General features: G+C 39.9%; 1 protein-coding gene across 1 annotated transcript; it reads left to right on the forward strand.

The window, feature by feature from the left end:
- The first annotated feature begins 2,932 nt into the window (after window positions 1–2,932).
- PSMA1 (proteasome subunit alpha 1) lies at window positions 2,933–17,892 on the forward strand. Its single transcript, XM_008067935.1, has 10 exons — window positions 2,933–3,085; window positions 4,335–4,379; window positions 5,582–5,683; window positions 5,805–5,908; window positions 6,846–6,934; window positions 7,401–7,471; window positions 7,588–7,717; window positions 11,300–11,379; window positions 13,812–13,922; window positions 17,529–17,892. The coding sequence occupies exons 1-10, from the start codon at window positions 3,083–3,085 to the stop codon at window positions 17,583–17,585; spliced, it is 792 nt and encodes a 263-aa protein (XP_008066126.1). The 5' UTR covers window positions 2,933–3,082; the 3' UTR covers window positions 17,586–17,892.
- The last annotated feature ends 3,145 nt before the right edge of the window (window positions 17,893–21,037 follow it).

The following is a 21,037-nucleotide window of genomic DNA, read 5'->3' on the forward strand; positions in this document are numbered from 1 at the left end:
TTCTTTAAAATGCCTGATGTAATTTACCAGTGACCTTTAAAGAAGTAGTGCTATGTTTGCCAACCCAGTTAACCCTGTATTACTACAAAATATATCAATCAATTTTTCAGCTATTGCTTTATGATCAAAATGTATCTTCAGCCAAATCCCTAAAACATGCAAAAAGGAGCTGAAAGTCATATAAAATTTTAATAATAGGTGCCTAGGACCTTTAGTTTTGACAAAAAGGCTGATAAAGTGTCCCTCCTCTTGGTTTACAAGTAGAGCTTTGGTAAGGGCCACTCTGAGGAATCCCACCAATTGCAGTGAATGAAGGATATATCACAAATTTCCAGATATTTGCTTAAGAGAGAATAATCAAAAGGACAGGCTTTGGAGTGATAGATTATTATTCTTTCATTCATTATTCCATGGATGCTTAGTGAGTGTCTATCATATGACAGACTTTGTTCCAGGTACTAGGAATCCCTTAGTAAATTTAGAAAGTCAAAAATTCACATCCTTGGATGTTTATGTGTTTTCCCTGTTATATATTCACAATATCTACCCTTCCTCAACTTTTGCTTGAGCTAGATTTGGTGAGATTCTTTCCTTGTTTTTTTGTTTGTTTGTTTTTTAAATTGGAGCCTCACTTTGTTGCCCAGGCTGGAGTGCAGTGGCATGCTCACTGTCACTGCAGCCTTGACCTACTGGGCTCAGGCTATCTTTCCACCTCAGCCTTCCTAGTAGCTGGAACTACAGACGCATGCCACCATGCCTGGCTAGTTCTTGTGATTTATTGTAGAGACGAGGTCTCACCAAGTTGCCTGGGCTGGTCTTGAACCCCGGACTCAGGCAATCCTCTTGCCTCGGCCTCCCAAAGTGCTGGCATTACAGGCTGAGCCACCATGCACCTGGCTGGTGAGTTTCTTTTCATTGCATCCAAAAGCCTCCTTCTGTAAAAGTAACACAATAATAAGTGGTTACTATCCCTAATTTCAGGGAGCTCCTACGAGTAAATGAGAAAATTATTAACATAATAATTAAGGATAGGAATGAAGTGGCAATTCACTAAAGTAGCATAAACAGGGAAGAAATACATGAAAAGATTTGGACAGGTAGTCAAAAAATACAAATAAAATTAAGAGAGTTTTGTTTTCTTTTCCACCTGTTATCTTGATAAAGGTAAAAAGTAAAAGGTAAAGGTAAAAAGTCAAAGGTTAAAAACAATACCCAGTATTGGTGAACATATAAAGAATGTTGAATCTCAGGTATTATAGGATATAAATTGATATAACTTTCTTTGCAACTTAGCCATATTTATCATAATTGTACATGTGCACTTCTTTGACCCCACAATTTATCATAATTGTACATGTGCACTTCTTTGACCCCACAATTTATCATAATTGTACATGTGCATTTCTTTGACCCCACAATTCTTCTTCCATGAAGTCCTCATAAGAAGGTAATCAGGAAAGTACACAAAAGGTGTTCATGTACAAGAATATTCATTATAGTATTTTTGTGAGAGCAAAAACTTGGAAATAATCTAGTTGCTCACCCATAGTTGGGTAAATTATTGTATTTCCACAAATGGAATACTATGCAACTATTGAAAGTAATACAGATCATTACTTATGGACATAGTAAGATGGCAATAATGTTTTTTATAGTGCCAGCCATAACCTTTGAAGTGTATTAGTATAAAGCAGTTTAGTATGATCCTATTTTTTTAAAATTACATATTTACCATACACTTGTGTGAGGCATGTGACTAGAGAGATATATGGAAAAGAATTATCAAATTGTTTATGTAGAGGTTGGGCAGGGTGATTCACACCTGGACTTCAGCACTTCAGGAAGTAAATGAAGGAAGATCACTGGAGGCCAGGAGGTTGACACTAGTCTGGGCAACATGCGAGACCCTATCTCTACAAAAAAATAGTTAGCTGGGCTTGTTGGCACGCCTATAGTCATAACCACTCTGGAGGCTGAGGTGGGAGAATCCCTTGAGCCCAAATACTACATTACACAGATTTATGATCATTCACTGCACTCCAGACTGAGTGATAAAATGAGACTGTCTCAAAAAAAGGGTATTATAAAGGGTGCCCAAAAAATGTATACACATTCTAAGAAGGGGAAAAATTGTATTAAAATTGTAATATTCAGGCTGGGCTTGATGTCTCAGCCTGAAATCCCAGCACTTTGGGAGGCTGAGGCAAGTGGATTACCTGAGCCCACGGGTACGGGACCAGCCCGGGGACCTCGTCTCTACAATAAATCAAAAAATTAGCCGGACCTGGTAGCGCGCACCTGTAGTTCTGGCTATTTGGAAGGCTAAGGTGGAAGGATCGCCCAGAGCCCATCAGGTCGTCGCTGGGTGGCCATGAGCATTTCACTGCACTACAGCCTGGGCAACAGAGTGAGACTCCAACTCATAAATAAGTAAATAAAATTGTAATACTCAATATATACCGATAACAAAAGATGAAAGCAAGTCACCTTTGACTTCTGCGATTACAAGAGGTGCTTATAGTGGTTGCCATCAGCGTCCAGACACTTCTGATTATGGTGACCTAAAAGTAATGCATAGATAACATCGCTTAAAATGTGTGTATGTTTTTTTGACACCTCAGTATAGAACAATGTTTACATGAGCATTTATTCATTCATTCATTCATTCAGCATTGATTATTCATTCAGCAGTATCGTCTCGAGTGATTTCAGGTGCAGCCGTCAGGGCTGTTGTGAAACGGGGGAATCTGTAACACACAGGGAATTTCGCAGAAGACCTTAGAAGGGCGACGTGATGGAAGCGGAGGATTCTCCGCTCTTAGCCAGGGTACTCCTGGCCCAGGGTTTCCCGCCAACCTCTGTTCCCCGAACTTCGGAGGCCACGCCCACCCCCGAGAGGGCTGGGAATGTTGCGCGCGGAAGCGGTGGAGATCTATCGATCTCTCTGGAATAGACTGCACTACCCTGCGCCGTCGCCGTCCAAGTCCCGCAGACTTCTCCGTAGATCGCCGAGCGGTAGCGTCGGCAGCGCTGCTGGATTCGTAGTTTTGCTGGAGGTTGCAGCCGGACCCGCGCTGGAACCATGGTAAGTCGGATCCCGATCCCTGGAAAGTTTAGGGCAGAGCCCCGCTGCCTGGGGGGTGGCGAACCGCCTGTCCTGTCATCCTCAGCGCGGCCCGGGGCCATGGGGTACGGCGGCCTCAGCTCACGAGAGGGCTCCGGCAGTGATTCAGCATCTCCGGCCTGGGCGAGGGGCCGGCGTAGTCGGTGCGGCGTTTCCAGCGCGGTTGGTTTCGCTCTCCACGGAGCCGCGAACCCTTCCTCCTAGGCCCGCCAGCCGCGCTCGCCCCTCGGGTTTCTTTAGCGGAGTAGATCGTGAGAGGTCCAGCGTAGGGACCTGCCTCGGGGGCCTTCCTGTACCGCCTGGGCGGACTTGACCTCAAAGGTTGTGTTCCCGGACCGTCCGTTTTCCGGGTGCGTCTGATTTCTCTCCTCCCTAGAGCTCGATCCGGAGAGGCGCTTTTCAATCACTTTCTCCAGTCACTTAGTTACAGCTGAGTAAACCGAGGCTGTGAGGGGAAGACAGAATTAGGGTTACGACCACAGGACTCTGGGTATCCAGTCCCATGTCTGCCATTACAGCACTCAGTTTCACCCCAAGATTATTCTCCCAAATGTAGATAACTTGCTTTAATACTGTCTTTCTATCTGTAATGGTTCTATCGCTGCAACTATTTGTGTCTATCTCTAACTTTCTGAGGACATTTTGTTCATTCCATGTGAATATACATACATACAAAAAGCGTTTGTACAGGCACAAGTACAGTGAGGGTGCAAAGGTAAATCAGACATGCCTCTAATTAGAATATAAAGAGAAAGGGGCGTCTAGAAAAAGAACTATGAGAGTATTTGTTGGAGGGATCTGGGGAGAAAAGGAGAGGACTTCAAGAGATAAACATTTAAGCTAATGTAAAGAAAAATTTTTTAAATTGTTTATTAGGGTCCGATATAAAGGAATAGCATAAGTAAAATAGGAAGTAAAGTTGATGATTATAAATTTCAGTAATTGAACCCAAAGTGGGTGCTCCGGAGGTTGGCAGAATAGGAAGTTGGGAAGATAGGACCCATTTCAATCTGTTTCTCCTTCCCCCACCAGCTCATGGTAAATGAAGAATTGGTTTGCAGTTGAGTACAATAGTAAGCTTCCAGTAAGATTACATTAGCAGAATTGCCTTAACATTGAATGGAAACACATGCAAGCACATTTCTTAATGTTGAGAGTTGGGATTTGTACTGTTCTTACATTGATAGGTCTTTTTTCTTTTTACTTTCAGTTTCGCAACCAGTATGACAATGATGTCACGGTTTGGAGCCCTCAGGTAAAAATTTTTTTTGACCATTTCTGTGAAGTGGCTTTTTATGACTGCAATATAGTTAGAAACTTGGACATTGTAGACTGTGAGAAAATGGAATGTAATTATTTTAGACATTCTTGGAACCTAAATTAATAATTATAATAAGTTTCCTGATGGACCTAGAGGATGTTATGCTAAGTGAAATATGCCAGAAACAGATGCTTTCTCTCATTTATATATATATGTAATCTTTTTTTTTGAGTTGGAATCTCACTCTGTCGTCCAGGCTAGAGTTCAGTGACACACTCACAGCCACTGCAGCCTCGACCTACTGGTCTCAGGCAATCCTTCTGCCTCAGCCTTCCATATAGCTGGAACTACAGGTATGTGCTACAATGCCCAGCTAATTTTTTTGATTTGAAGAGACGAGGTCTTGCCAAGTTGCCCAGGCTGGTCTCAAACCCCTGAGCTCAGGCAATCCTCTCACCTTGGCCTCCCAACGTGCTGGGATTACAGGCTTGAGCCACCATGCCTGGCCTGTAATCTTTTTTAAAAAGGTCAAATATATAGGTAGAGAATAAAACAATGGCTACCAGGATAGAGCTGGGAGGGAGGGGAAAGTAGTATGATGTAGGTCAAAAGATACTAAGTAGCAGATAAAAACAAGTGAAAAGATCTAACGTACAACGTGGGACTACAGTTAGTAATATATGGAGTGCAATATATTTAGGATTTTTGCTAAATGAGTAGATTATAACTGTTCTTGACATGAGGGAGGGATGGGTAACTTAGATGGTGGATATGTTTATTTCTTCCACTACAGTGATCAATTTACTATATATGTGCATCTTACAACGTCATGTTGTATACTCTAAATATAAACAATAGGTTGGGTGTGGTAGCTCAGCCTGTAATGCCAGCACTTTGGGAGCCAAGGCGAGAGGATTTGCCTGAGCCTGGAGATTCGAGACCAATCTGGGCAACTTGGTGCGACCTCGTCTCTATAGTAAATCACAAAAACTGTCTGGGTGTGGTGGTGTACACATGTAGTCCCAGCAGCTTGGAAGGCTGAGGCGGAAGGACCACAGCCCAGTAGGTCAAGGCTGCAGTGGCGCGGAGCGGCCACTGCACTCCAGTCTGGGTGACAGAGTGAGACTCCAACTCAAAAAAAAAAAAAAAAGGGTCTTCTAGGATTACTCTAAGATATGTTGTTCTTGTCTCTTTAGGGCAGGATTCATCAAATTGAATATGCAATGGAAGCTGTTAAACAAGGTTCAGCCACAGTTGGTCTGAAATCAAAAACCCATGCAGTATTGGTTGCACTGAAAGTAAGTAAAGCAAGAGATACATCTTTCTTTTTTAGAAAACAGAACTATCAAATGTAAATTTCACCATATGGACAATAAAGTTGTAAACTTATTTTTACACCTTATGATGTCTTTTTTTTAGAGGGCACAGTCAGAGCTTGCAGCTCATCAGAAAAAAATTCTCCATGTTGACAACCATATTGGTATTTCAATTGCGGGACTGACTGCTGATGCTAGACTGCTATGGTGAGTATGAACATGAAAAACGAAAGATCTCTTGATTCCTAATTGATTATTTTTCTAGATGAACTCTAGATAAGATATTTTAGGAAGTTGTCTGCCATAATGTTCATAAGTTAGTATCGTGAATACTTTAGTGGGTTTGTATTAATTATTAAGTATTACATTTCTTGGTCCCTGTAGTAACTAGTAGAAGTAAATGTATTAATATTATCACTTTTAAGAAGTCACTGAGTACTGTGATACTTATTAATGCAGTGTGTATTGTTTGAGACCATATCATGTCTAAGAAGAACTTGATGTTATCTGGTTTCTAAGGATGAGTTGAACCACGCTGGCTTTCTTTAATACATCAGAATTTATTATACATTTATTTTTTGTAACACTTAGTACTGGATACTGCTGGGTATGCAAAGGTGACTCAGACATGGATCTGGTCTTCGAGGAACTTAAAATCCAATTTATAATACAAGGTAGAAAGTGTAGAGTAACGGGGTAAATTTTCGTGAAAGTTCAAAGAGTTGAAAGGCAATATGTGAATGAAGGAGTGAGGCTCTAAAATCACACAAATTGAGTTCTCATCTTCACCACTTAGTATCTGAGATTGGGCTAAATTTCAGCTTTTCTGGTATTTTCTTTTTCAAGGCTATTGTTAAATACCCTAACCTGTAGAGCTCTAAACAGTGCCTCTCAGGTAGTATGTGGGTGTATGTGTTGAGGGTGGGAGGTAGTTAGCCAAACTAACTCTTAAACTTGTGATTTGATTGGGGAAAAAAAAATAAAAAGCAAGGACAGATAGTAAAGCCATTGTTTTGAGATTTTCATGCTATGCAGTCATCCCTGTAAATGTTTGGAAGGAAGTGAAGTGAAATCAAACTATTTTATTTAGATTGGAATAAACTCTATGATTTGAAGTTACTAATTTTTCTTGTTTCTTTTTTAGTAATTTTATGCGCCAGGAGTGTTTGGATTCCAGATTTGTATTTGACAGACCACTTCCCGTGTCTCGTCTTGTATCTCTAATTGGAAGCAGTATCCTTTTTATATTAGCATTTGTGAATATGAGCTTTAAGGGGTTTTGATACCTAGTCCTTATTTTAATTATTAGGGACATAATACATAACATAGGTAAGATTGTGAAAACTTTAAGAAAATTGGTTTGCTTTTTCATTAACCCTTATAAGCAGTTGCTATTTTCAAGATGTAAGTAAGCCCAATTTTAAGGAAAGTTATCTAGGCATCATTTGTAGAGAGACTTTAAAGTTTTCATTGGTTCTAGATGTCCCAAAAAATCTAAACAAATAAGGATCTACATGGGAAGAGATCATTTTTCTGGCACTCATTCTTAAGTTTGGAAAGTCAAACATTTTGTAGTAGTAGGCCAAAGAAATACTGTCCTATTTTGTTTTCCTCTGGTGGATAATGTAACTAATGTTTAATTTGAAAATAAAGATAGTATTTTATTCTTTGATAGAACAAACTCTTTAACTAGTCTAAGAGACCCAGATACCAACACAAAGATATGGCCGGAGACCCTATGGTGTTGGGCTGCTTATTGCTGGTTATGATGTAAGTTCATAGAGTATTGTTATATTTTAATGATTTTCTGTTTACTAACTAGAAATTTTATAACTTTTAGCTCAACCAAAGTCAAGAATTATGTGGTATTTTTTTTCTATTTGTAGGATATGGGCCCTCACATTTTCCAAACCTGTCCATCTGCTAACTATTTTGACTGCAGAGCTATGTCCATTGGAGCCCGTTCTCAGTCAGCTCGTACTTACCTGGAGAGGCATATGTCTGAATTTATGGAGTGTAAGTGATAGCCTTCTTTTTTTTTCCTACTCCAGTCTTCATATAGTGAATAAACATGGGATCCTAAACGAAAACCATTAGCCTTACAGAAAGAGTTTTTAAAGAAAGTTAAGCCTGGCTGGGCACGGTGGCTCAGCTTGTAATCCTAGCACTTTGGGAGGCCAACACAAGAGGATTGCCTGAGCCCGGGAGTTTGAGACCAGCCTGGGCAACTTGCTGAGACTTCATCTCTACAATAAATCACAAAAACTAGCCAGGCGTGGTGGCTAGCCAGGCTTGGTGTGTCTGTAGTTCCAGCTACTTGGAAGGCTGAGGCAGAAGGATCGCCTAAGCCCGCAAATCAAGGCTTCAGTGGCCCTGAGCATACCACTGCCCTCCAGCCTGGGCAACAAGAGTAAAACTCCAACCAAAAAAAAAGAAAGAAAGAAAGAAAGAAAATTAAACCCAAGAAGTGTTTATTGTTTCTGTCACACATACTAGTTTTAACTCCTCTGGTTACCACAGTAGCTTCAATCACCTTTAAGACTTTTTCAAAATATAAATGTTTCCCCAACCTTGAAAATTCTTGATTCACTTGGTCTGAAGTATGGCCCAGTCAGATGGAGAAGCACTCTGCTAGCTGCCAGTTGTAAATTCTGTTTACAGCATTTAGTTTTCTGTTCCTATTTTAAGCCACATAGACAGTTCTGCATTCAGTAGTCCATAAACAACAAATAAAAAGGCACTGTGGCTGTGGGAAAGGAAGTTAAAAGAGGTATAAGGTGTGATGATAGGGCAGGGGTTTTTTTGGTGTCTTTTTGTTTTGGTTTGGTTTTTTTTTTTGAGTTGTCTCACTCTGTCATTCTGGGTGGAGTGCAGTGGCACACTCACGGCCACCACAGCCTCAACCTGCTGGGCTCAGGTGATCCTTCCATCTCAGCCTTCCAAGTAGCTGGAACCTCAGGCACACACCGCCACGCTGAGCTAAATTTTTTTTAAATTTATTGTAGAGATACGGTCTCACCAAGTTGCCCAGGCTGGTCTCAAACAACTGGACTCAGGCAGTCCTCTTGCCTCGGCCTCCCAAAGTGCCTGAGCCACCACACCCAGCTTTGCCACATATTGGAAGGAGGATTAGTCAGGACCTTTATATTTTTCTTTATCATCTGTTTTCTTGTGGTATTAGAGTATTCTGTGAAGGAAATATTTGGGACTCGGTGAATGCAAAGAAAAATAGTAACATTAACATTACTCAAAGCAAGCTGTTATAGGACAATAATAGGTTTAACTTTGGGAAAAGGGTATTCCATTGCCAGGTAAGTGTGGTAAATGCTGAATTAAAGTTTAACATTTGGTTTATAGTAAGTGGGTTGGGGCCTTCAAGACTACCCCCACATTTGGAGATTTGCTAGGACTTCCAGCATTCAACATATAGTTCTACTCAGAACTAAGACCTACAACAATATACATAGAAAGGGTACACAACTGGATCATTAAGAAAAAATACAATCCAGATAAAGCCATCTGTAGACTTCCTTATGTTCTCTCCCTCCAATAAGGGGTCAAGAGAGTACACATGTGGCAACATGTATATGATGTTTCTGCCCAGGGAAGCTCATTAGAAACTCATTGTCCAAAGTTTTGATTGAAAACCGATCATATAAGAACCTCTGTGGCAACCCCCTCGGTCCCCTCCCATTGTGGTAACTTGGTAGCTTTTCTGTCCTCTTAATAAATCCTGCTTTCTCAAAAAAAAAAAAAAAGAACCTCTGGCTAGCACATCCCAATCTGGATAGGAAATTAATAAGGATTGCATTAACTGTAGATAATTTTGGAGAGTACTGCTGCTTTCTTTTTTCTTTTTTTTTTTTTGAGTTGGAGTCTCACTCTGTCGCTCAGACTGGTGCAGTAGCCGCTCCTGGCCACTGCAGCCTCGACCTGCTGGGCTCCAGCGATCCTTCTGCCTCAGCCTTCCAAGTAGCTGGAACTACAGGCGTGCACTACCACACCCGGCTAATTTTTGATTTATTGTAGAGATGAGGTCTTGCCAAATTGCCCAGGCGGGTCTCGAACCCACGGGCTCAGGCAATCCACTCACCTCAACCTCCCAAAGCGTGGGATTACAGGCTGAGCCACCGAGCCCAGCTTGCTACTTTAATAATACAAATCTTCTGATCCATGAACATGGAATGTTTTTTCATTCATTTAGGTCTTTAATTTTCAACAATATTTTGTAGTTTTTAGTATACTTATTTTTCTTTTGTTAAATTCCTAAGTACTTTATTATTTTTGGTGCTATGGTGAACATAATTGTTTCCTTAATATCATTTGCCCATTACTTGTTGCAAAAGTACATGTATATTAATATTGTATCCTGAAGTCTTGCTGAACTCATTTATTAATTCTAGTAGTTTTGTGGATTTTTTTTTAGATCCAAGATCATGCTATCTGGGAATAAAGATAGCTTTACATTCTTCCTGTCTAATCTCAATGCCTTTTATTTTCTTTTTCTTACCTACTGGCTAGTAGGGACAGTAATGATTAGAAGTGACATGAACAAACATCCTTGTTTTGTTCCTAATCTTAAGGGAAAAGCTTTCAGTCATTCACTGACTCAGCCTGTAATCCCGTGCCTTTGGGAGGCTGAGGTGAGTGGATTGCCTGAGCCCGGGGGTTCGAGACTTGCCTGGGCAGCGAGACTTCATCTCTACAATAAACCAAAAAATCAGCCGGGCGTGGTAGCACATGCCTGTAATTCCGGCTACTCGGAAGGCTGAGGCGGAAGGATTGCCGGAGCCCAGCAGTTCGAGGCTGTGGTGGCCAGGAGCGGCCCCTGTACTCCAGTCTGGGCAACAGAGTGAGACTCCAACTCAAAAAAAAAGAATGATGTTACTTGTCTTCATTTCATCATTAGTTGAAAGAAAGAAAAAAAGAATGATATTAGCTGTGCATTTTTTGTAGATACCCTTTATTGAGTTGAGGAGGTTCCCTTCAATTACTAGTTTGTTTAGTGTTTTTATTATGCAAGAGTTTAGGTTTATCACATGCCTTTTATGCATGTGTTATGGTAATTATGCCAGAGGTTTTTTCCTTCATTCTATGAATGTCCTGTATTACTTTGCTTTCTGATATTAAACCAACTTTCGTTCTTGGAATAGATCTCACTTACTCATAGTGTATATATGTTGCTGGATTTGTTGCGGGTTTTTTTGTGTCTGTATTCATAAGGGATATTGATCAGTAGTTTTCTCATGATGTCCTTTGGTTTTGGTATTAGGGTAATACTGGCTACATAGAGTGATTTGGAGGTTGCTTTTAGAAAGAGTGATTATAGAGGCTGGCGTTCCATGGAACACAGTCTACAAAACCTTGAGTTCTCTCATTGTGAACCCAGATTTTAAGTTAACGTGACAAAAGAAAAGGTCGGTATTGGTGATAAAAGTCATGTTTCCTCTCATCAAACAAAATAATAGTCAATAATATTATTAATTACTGTTAGAAAATTATATTACTAGCATTAAACTTTTGACTTTTTATTGTGGTAAGTTTAATGTGTAACTGGAAAATAGAATTAGGAAATAATTGTTAATTTATTACATATAGGTAATTTAAATGAACTGGTTAAACATGGTCTGCGTGCTTTAAGAGAGACACTTCCTGCAGAGCAGGACTTAACAACAAAGGTAAATATCATTTTTCAATTATAGATGTTAACATTACGGTTTTGTCCTTTATTGCATAAATGTAAGTAATAGAGAAGAGGTAAATACTATGTAAAATAAAACAGGTTAAGAGGAGAAAGAATGACCAATTGGGTATAGGTGGATAACATGGTAGGTGTAATTTAAGATAGGTGGTCTGGTCGGAGTGCAATGGTGTTTACAACAAATTGATCACAACCAGTTAAGAGATTTTTTTGTTCCTTCTCCACTCCCACTGCTTCACTTGACTAAAAAAAAATAAAATAGGTGGTCAAGGATAGCCTCATCAAGAAAGTGAAATTTGTGGTGGAGGGCACACCTCAACAAGGGTACCTGCATAATGAATATTTGTATACCCTTGAATTGTATCCTACATCTTTAAAAAATGTTAAAAAAGAAAGGAAAGAAAGTGAAATTTGAACTCAAAATAAAGGAGATGAATGACTGAACCATGCAGATGACTAGAGCAAGATCATTAAAGGGAATACGGCCGGGCTTAGTGGCTCAGCCTGTAATCCCAGCGCTTTGGTAGGCCAAGGTGAGTGGATTGCCTGAGCCCATAGGTTTGAGACCCACTTGGGCAATTTGGCGAGACCTCATCGCTACAATAAATCAAAAATTAGCCGGGTGTGGTAGCGCACGCCTGTAGTTCCAGCTACTTGGAAGGCTGAGGTGGAAGGATCGCTGGAGCCCAGCCGGTCAAGGCTGCAGTAGCCGGGAGCGGCCGCTGCACTCCAGTCTGGGTGACAGAGTGAAGCTCCAACTCAAAAAAATAAATAAATAAAAGGAATACAAATGTAAATTCCCTGAGATCAGAATGTTCCTAGTATTAAAGGTAGGTAGGCCAGTATTGCTGATGTCAATGATGAAGAGGAAAAGAAAAGAAATAAAAAAAGTAACGAAGGCCAGATTGTTTATGTCCTCTAAGCCATTGTAGATGCTTTGCATTTTACTCTGATTGAGCTGTCAGAGTTTCAACAGAGAATATCATGATTTGGTTTAAATTTAAGAGAGTCACACAGGTTGGTATTTTGGCAACAGATTATAGTGGGGGCATGGCAGAAATAGTTTTAAGACTATTCAAGTGAGAAATGGTGGTAACAACTGGGCACAGTGGCTCATGCCTGTAATCCCAGCACTTTGGGAGGTTGAGGCAGGAGGATCGTTTGAGGTCAGGAGTTTGCGACTAGCCTGGGTAACGTAGCAAGATGCCATCTCTACCAAAATTTAAGAAAAAAAAAAAGAAATGATGATGATTGGAACAGAGTGATAGAGATGATGAGAAGTAGTTCAGTTTTTGAAATCTTTTGAAATTTGAGACAAAAAGTTTGCTAACAGATTTGTTGTAAGATCCGAAGAGGGGGAAAAGGATGTCTCCAGTATTTTTGGTCTGATTAACTTGGAAGGAAAGATTTGTGATTTACTTAGATGGACAGTGGGAGAAACAGGTTTTGGAGTGGGGGTATGGGAGGAAAATCAGGAAGTTTGTTTTGGACATGTAAAATTTGAAGTGCTTGTTGTTTGTTTGATAATCTAGAATAAGCAACTATTAGTACCCCTGGAGTTTCATGGAAAATAGTCCAGCCTAGACTTAAAATGTTTAGAGTCTTCATGTAGAAATGGCATTTAGAAATTCCTAAAGGAATCAAATAGTTAGACAAGCGACTTGAGGACCAAGACACTTTTAGCAATTGGGAGGTGAGTATGTATCAGCAAAAGAGACTGAGAAAGATAGCCAAGAGGTAGGAGGAAAACTTAGAAAATTAGGCAGCTTTGAAAGCTAATGAAGAAACTTTCAAGGGGGAGGCAATGGAAAACTGCGTAATAGATCAAGAAAGATGTATGTTGAGAATTTACCATTAGATTGGGAGGCCGAGGTGAGAGATTGCCTGAACTCATGGGTTTGAGACCAACCCGGGCAACTTGGTGAGACCTCATCTCTACAATAAAACTAAAAAAAAAGAATAGCTATGCGTGGTAGTGCACGTCTGCAGTTCCGGCTACTTGGAAGGCTGAGGCAGAAGGATCATTGGAGCATAGCAGGTCAATGCTGGAGTGGCCGTGAGCATGCCACTACACTCTAGCCTGGGCGACAGAGTAAGACTCCAACTCAAAAAAATATGTATATATCTATTTGAAGACTTTACAATCTGCATAATCTTTTTAAAACAATGTTTCTAAATGATATAGATCTTTGGGATTACTCAGGATAATCAAGTGAATATTAAATCTGCAAATGACAAGAGTCTATTGGTTTTTCTTCCCCCTTTTATATCTACACATAAGTAATTTTTATAATCCTATTCGAGTACTGTATGTTTTTATTCTGGTTTTTTGACCCAACATTTTACCATATTCATTTGTCCAACCAAAATTCTCTGGATTTTTAATTTTTACCTTTTTTCTTCTCTCAGAATGTTTCCATTGGAATTGTTGGTAAAGACTTGGAATTTACAATCTATGATGATGATGATGTGTCTCCATTCCTGGAAGGTCTTGAAGAAAGGCCACAGAGAAAGGCACAGGTATATAACTAATCATAACACAAAATGTTTTTACCACCACTGTGTATACATAATCTACCATTTTTGTCTTTAATTATCAAGCTAGACCCAAATGGCAGTAGGAAAATTAAGAACCGAGTAAAGTAAAATATTGATAGGACAGTGGTCTTTAAAAACACAAAAAGGGAGAAGAGCTGATTATTTAGTTATCTTTTGCTATGAAATAATCTATCCCAAAACTTATGGGCTTAAAACAACAAACATTTTCACAATTCTGTGGTTGACTGGGACTCAGCTATAGGTTCTTTTGCCAGTCTCATTTAAGGTCTTTCAAACATTGTAGTGAGATAGATGTGGGGTGGAGCTGGAACATCCAAGATGACTTGACTCACATGTCTTCTTTACTGATACCTTCTAGGTGTCTTAGAGGAGCAGCTAGAAGACTGGGACCTCTGCTAGGATAACTAGGCCTCTGTCCATGTAGTCTCAGAATCTCTCCAGGGTCTCTCTAGCAGGTTGGCAGCTCATGACTTACAAAAATCAGAAGTAGAAGTTGCCAAGCATTCTTAAGGCTAAGACCAGTATTGACACAATATCCACTTCTATACATTCTGGTGGTTAAAGGTAGTCACAGGGCCAGCCTAGATTCTGTGGGAGTGGGGCCTGGGAGAAGTGGTTCATTCGGGGCCAGCTTTGGACCCTAAAATGGCTCTTCACAAGTAGTAAGAAAGGCACCACGAAGAAGTGTTGGCTAATCTTAGGTTAAATATGGGTCTTTTTACTGAATGTTTAGGATACACATTTGCTATTTATGGATGCTTATCTCGTAGATGTGTAATTGAAAATAAGTGTCTCCTGCAGAAATTCCTTCTACAGCATGAGTTTTTTCCAACTTGAAAAGAATATAGTTGGTACTCTCTTTGGGGAAGTAAAATTTTTGTTATTGAAACTGCTCTTGGTAAGAACTAGCAATGTTGGGAAGAATGCTGTGGAATGCCACACAGCTAGTTTGATTGTATTTTTGCTGTGTTTATTGGAAAGAATGTCTAAAATAAGCTGATTATATTTTAAGGATAGTAGTGATAATATAAGAAAGGCTTTTACTTGAACAAGACACAGTATGATAAATGGTGGAATTGTTCAATGATGTTAGATTTTCAGAACTGTGAACTTACATATATAGTTACCCTTGAACAATGTAGGAATTAGGGATGCCTATGCTCTGTGTAGTTGAACAGTCACATGTAACTTTTTTTGTGTTTTTTTTTTTTTTTTGAATTGAAGTCTCACTCTGTCGCCCAGGCTGGAGAGCAGTGGCACACTCCCGGCTGCCACAGCCTCAACCTGGTGGGCTCAGGCTATCCTTCCGCCTCAGCCTTCCAAGTAGTTGTAACTACAGAATCATGCTACCACACCCAGCTAATTTTTTGACTTATTGTAGAGACGAGGTCTCGCCAAGTTGCCCAGGCTCAGGCAGTCTTCTCACCTCAGCCTCCCAAAGTGCTGGGATTACAGGCTGAGCCACACATATAACTTTGACTCTCAAACAAAACTAATAGCCTACTATAGACCAGAAGCCTTATGAATAACATATGCAATTAATTAACACATAAATAGACTAGTTTCCTGCATTTATGAGGGGGAACCTAAAAAAAAAACTAGACTTGACTGAGTGCAGTGGTTCAGGCCTATAATCCCAGCACTTTGGGAGGCTGAGGTGAGAGGATTGCCTGAGCCCATGGGTTCGAGAACAGCCTGAGCAACTTGACGAGACCTCATCTCTACAATAAATCAAAAAATTAGCTAGGCGTGGTAGTGCACACCTGTAGTTCCAGCAACTTGGAAGGCTGAGCAGGTCGACACTGGGATGGCCGTGAGCATGCCACTGCACTCCAGCCTGGGTAATAGAGTGAGACTCCAACTCAAAACCCTGGACTTACCTTGCTGGAGGGCAGGCCCCTTGTAGTTCAGGCTTTATCCACTAGGTAGGTGTTCTAGGAACCCATCGGCATCAGTGTACCAGCTAGCATTGCTGTGACAGACTGCATTCAGCTTTAGTGAGGTGTTTTTTTATTTTGTGTGGGGGGGGTTCTTTCAACACGTTTGCCCATTTTATGATGGGTAATTTGCAAGTGCACCTGCCTATATAGTGCAGAGTGTTCAGCAACTTTTGACCAAAAACAATAAGACCCCTGTGCCCCACTCTTCCCTGATGAAAAAGTCCTGAAAGGGAAACATTTTGCTAATGTAGAAGAGTTGAAACAAACAGCAGAAGGACTAAAAGGCATCAGAATTGGTGAGTTCAAAAACTGCTTTGAGCAGCGGTGAAAAAAGTGTTTTGATGAGGTGTTTTGCATCAAACAGAGAGTTCTTTGAAGGTGACAAGTTTAAACATGTAAGAATAAATACCTAATTTTTTTTGTTGTTGTTGGAGTCTCACTCTGTCACCCAGACTGGAGTGCAGTGGCCGCTCCCAGCCACTGCAGCCTCGACCTGCTGGGCTCCGGCGATCCTTCTGCCTCAGCCTTCCAAGTAGCTGGAACTACAGCTGCGTGCTATCACTCCCGGCTAATAATTTTTTATAAATAAATTCTAGGACCAGGCATGGTGGTTCAAGCCTGTATTCCCAGCACTTTGGGAGGCTGAAGCGAGAGGATTACTTGAGCCCACGGGTTTGAGACCCACTTGATGAGACCTCGTCTCTACAATAAATCAAAAAATTAGACGGGTGTGGTGGCGCACCTGTAGTTGCAGCTTCTTGGAAAGCTGAAGCGGAAGAATTGCTTGAGCCCAGCAGGTTGAGGCTGCAGTGGCCGTCTGCACTTCAGCCTGGGCGACAAAGTGAGACTCTGACTCAAATAATAATAATAATAATAATAATAATACAAAGTGAGACTCTGACTCAAAATAATAATAATAATAAATGTAAATAAGTAACTAAATAAATTCTGAATTTTTTAGGCATTCATGATATACTCAACTTTTTCTTAATTTTTAAAAATATTTCTAGGCTACATGGTTAATCTAGTTTTTTCAAATTGTTGCAAATCTCAAAAAAATATTTTCCAATATATTTATCAATTAAAAAATCTGTGGACTCACACAGTTCAACCCATGTTGTCTGAGGGTCAATCATATTAAAAAAAAAAAAAACTTTGGTCAGAAATTATTTATTTATCTATTTTTTTATTTGAGTTGGAGTCTCACTTTGTCACCCAGGCTGAAGTGCACTGGCACACTCATGGCTACCCCAGCGTAGACCTGCTGAGCTCCAGCGATCCTTCCATCTCAGCCTTCCAAGTAGCCGGAACTACAGGCATGTGCTACCATGCCTGGCTAATTTTTGATTTATGGTAGAGACGAGGTCTTGCCAAGTTGCCCAGGCTGGTCTTGAACCCACGGGCTCAGGCAGTCCACTCACCTCAGCCTACCAAAGTGCTGGGATTACAGACCAAGCCTGGCCTGGTCAGAAACTTTAATAGGACAATGAACTAAAATGGAGTATTCAAAATACTTTATGTCTAATCCCTTTTTCTCATTAATTTTTTGTAATGTAATATTCATGATTAGAAATATTTATTGATCAAATGTTCATTTACATATTTTTCTTTTTCTTCCTCTCTTAAGCCTGCTCAACCTGCTGATGAACCTGCAGAAAAGGCTGATGAACCAATGGAACATTAAGTGATAAACCAGTTTATATGTGTTTTATCGAATATGTAAGACTGCAGGAGTATATATTGGTGACAGTAACCTATATTTTGAACCAAAAGTTGCAAAACGGTGGAATGGCATGTCTTAGTAATCAGTCCAGATGTGAGTTTTTTCCAAGCAACCTCACTGGAACCATAAAAAAGGGTGCATTTTTCTTTGAGGTCTGTATAATCATTTTCTAGAAAGTATAGGTATCTGTACTGATGTTTTTATATGAAGATAATAGTGTCTTTGCGATTTTAAAGACAACTGTGAAATAAAATGTTTCACCTCCTGTTGTATTGAGTTTTTGTTTTTTTCTGAGATTGTAACTCATTCACCATGTTTGCCAAATTCTTAGTGATGGAGAAAAAAAAATCTCTTATCTTTCGCAACTTTATATAGTTTATCCAGTGTATGGACTTGGCTGCTTGAGAATCCACGGAGATTTGGTTCTGAGTACAAATTTCAGGGTTCAGCCCTGGAGATTCTGATTAAACCTAAGAATCTACTGCTTACTAAACCAAAGTAGCAAGATTATGAATGGTTTTTCTTTCCAGCCAGGAGATGGCAGTAGTTGTAGCTCTGATCTTGGTATGAAACTTTTGCGAAAGTAACATAAGGGAGGGCAACCACCTAGGGTCCCCTCCCACTGTGGGAGCATTTCTGTCCTCTCAATAAATCCTGCTTTCTCACCTTAAAAATAATTAAATAACATAAGGGAAATTTTAAGTCCAAAGCTTTTTTCCTCTACAACCCCACTGCAACATAATCTTTAGACTGCTTCCCATTATTCCCATGAGTAACATACTCAGATATTGCAGATGCATTTTTATCTTAGAGTATGAAAAATCAAATTAGAGGAAATCTGATTAAAAAACAGTAACAACCACTAATCCAAAATGCGGCTGCTATGAAGCCCATAGGAAATGTTTTATTTTCTGAGATAGTACATCTTTCTAGAGAAGTTCATTTATAGATAGTAACCCAGATCTTATACCTAATTCTAATTAGCTGATACTGACTTTCGGCAAGTTACTTAGTCCTACTTTAAGCAAACCCTCTGGAGAATTATTGTGAGGGTTAAACTTACATGATGATACCTTGTAAAGACTTAACATTTATAACGTTTTTGTTTAATTTTTTTCCCCGGTTTCCCAAATCTTGAAAAGCCTTAGGTTTAACTCTCTGACTTCTTGGTAGGGAGAGTGGTAAAAGAAACTGGGAAACTTATGGAGAAAAAGACCTTCAATTACTGGAATGTCTGAGATGTCGGTCTACTCCAGAACCTGTCATTTAAGCTTGGGAGTTGGACACAAGTACCATGTGGCTATTTAAACAATAATGGAGTTAAATCAAGTACACATAACTTACACACAAAACAGTTAACTGAGGGACTCATCCCACCTGCCTTCATATTCAATGAGTATAAGTCTGGGGAGGGAGCATAAGTGTTGGCCATTGCATGATTTTGGCCTAGTCCCTTTTCTCTAGGCCTTGATTTCCTAGACATCTAAATTTTTTATGAGTCAATATATTGCAGTTTCTTTGCTTGCAAATCATCTATAATTTAGGAAATATCCAACATAATTACATACTAGAGCAAAAAGCCCCAAAATGAAGTATTTTATAATAGGTCAGGAAGAATTGGTGAGGCTACATAAGGCCTTGATACCTGTTCAAAAAGATCTATATTTAAGAATATGCAACAATATACTGAGGGGATCCCCTCAAAAATTGAAATTACTTTTGGAGGGCAGGCCCCTTCTAGTACATCCTTCCCTAATAGGTAAGTGTTCTAGGAACCCATTGGCATCAGTGTACCAGCTAGTGTGACAGGCTGCATTCAGCTTCAGTGAGGTTTTTTAAGGAGATTCTTTCAATGTGTTTGCCCATTTAACCAGCCCATACCATGCTGAGTGTTCAGCAGTTTTTGACCAGAAACAGCATGCCCCTTGTGACCCCACTCTCGCTATTCAACCAATCTCTCCCCAAATGACTTTTGTGTTTCCCCGCATGAAAAAAAGTTCTCAAAGGGAAATGTTTTGCTGATGTGGAAGAAGTGAAACAAATGGCACAAGCACTAAAACGTTAACATTGAGTTCAAAAACTTGTGAGCAGTGGAAAAAGCATCTCAATAGTTGTATTGCATCAAACAGTACTTTGAAGATGGTTGAAGTTTAAACATATAAGAATAAATACATAATTTTTAATACCTGGTTTTTGGGGGATCCCCTCTCGTTACACACTGTCAATGACAACTATTTAGGTATAAACCTAAAATAAGGTATGTAAAACATTACGTTTTCTTGCCTTTTTATGTTTATTCGTTTCTTTAATGACTTGAGGTCATGATAAACCTCAAAATTATTCTGTGACACAGTGAACCTTTGGGGCAGCTGAAGTCAGTATGGTTAGTCCTACACCATGATGGCCCTAAGCTGAGCTTTCTTATTGTTAAGTCTAGTTTTTATACGTTTTTGGCCTCGTTTCTTGTTGACGACAGATTGTCACTTCTTGGTGAGTCAAGTGAACTTGAAGCTAGATAACTGCATTTGTAAAAATCTCATGTTAAAAATCAATACACAGAAAAGGAAAAAACTTGTGAGCGCACACACCTTGGGTTGATCTCATGGGAATTATGCTGAGGAAAAAAACCTCAAAAGATTACATTGTATAATTCTATTTATATAACATCGTTGAAATGATAAATTACCGAGTTATAGAACAGATTAGTGGTTGCAGGGGTTAGACTGGCTCTAAGGACAGCATGAGGGAACTTTGTGATAGAACTGTTCTCTATCTTAACTGTTGATCCCACAAATCTAAGCATGATAAAATTGTCTAGAATATACATATGAATGCATGTAAAACGCGAAATTAGAATAAGGATGGGTAAATGTATCTGTCAGCTTCTTGAATTTGATATTTGTTATAATTATGCAAAATGGTACCACTGGCAGAAACTGATGAGTATATGAGATCTCTATATTTACATCACTCTACCATTACCTCAAGATAAAATGTTTTTTTAAAAAAATGTATGGACAGGATCAGAAGGGGCACTCTTAAAGTGCTGTAAACACATGACCTGTGTGATATATTTTGGGTGTTCAAACAGTTTATATTTTGTTTGATGGTTCTAAAAAGCAGAAATCTCAAAATAGCTGGATTTTAAGTGATGAGATAATATTTCTGTTCTACTTCTCTGAGGTGAACCTATTTTTTTTTTTTTTTGAGTTGGAGTCTCACTCTTGTCCCCAGACTGGAGTGCAGTGGCCGCTCCCGGCCACCGCAGCCTCGACCTGCTGGGCTCCGGCGATCCTTCCGCCTCAGCCTTCCGAGTAGCCGGAATTACAGGCGCGCGCTACCACGCCCGGCTGATTTTTCGATTTATTGTAGAGATGAGGTCTCGCCTGCCCAGGCGGGTCGCGAACCTGCGG

This window comes from Carlito syrichta, unplaced genomic scaffold (genome assembly GCF_000164805.1).
Source record: "Carlito syrichta isolate Samal-C Ts95f unplaced genomic scaffold, Tarsius_syrichta-2.0.1 Scaffold309824, whole genome shotgun sequence".
Taxonomy (NCBI): domain Eukaryota; kingdom Metazoa; phylum Chordata; class Mammalia; order Primates; family Tarsiidae; genus Carlito; species Carlito syrichta.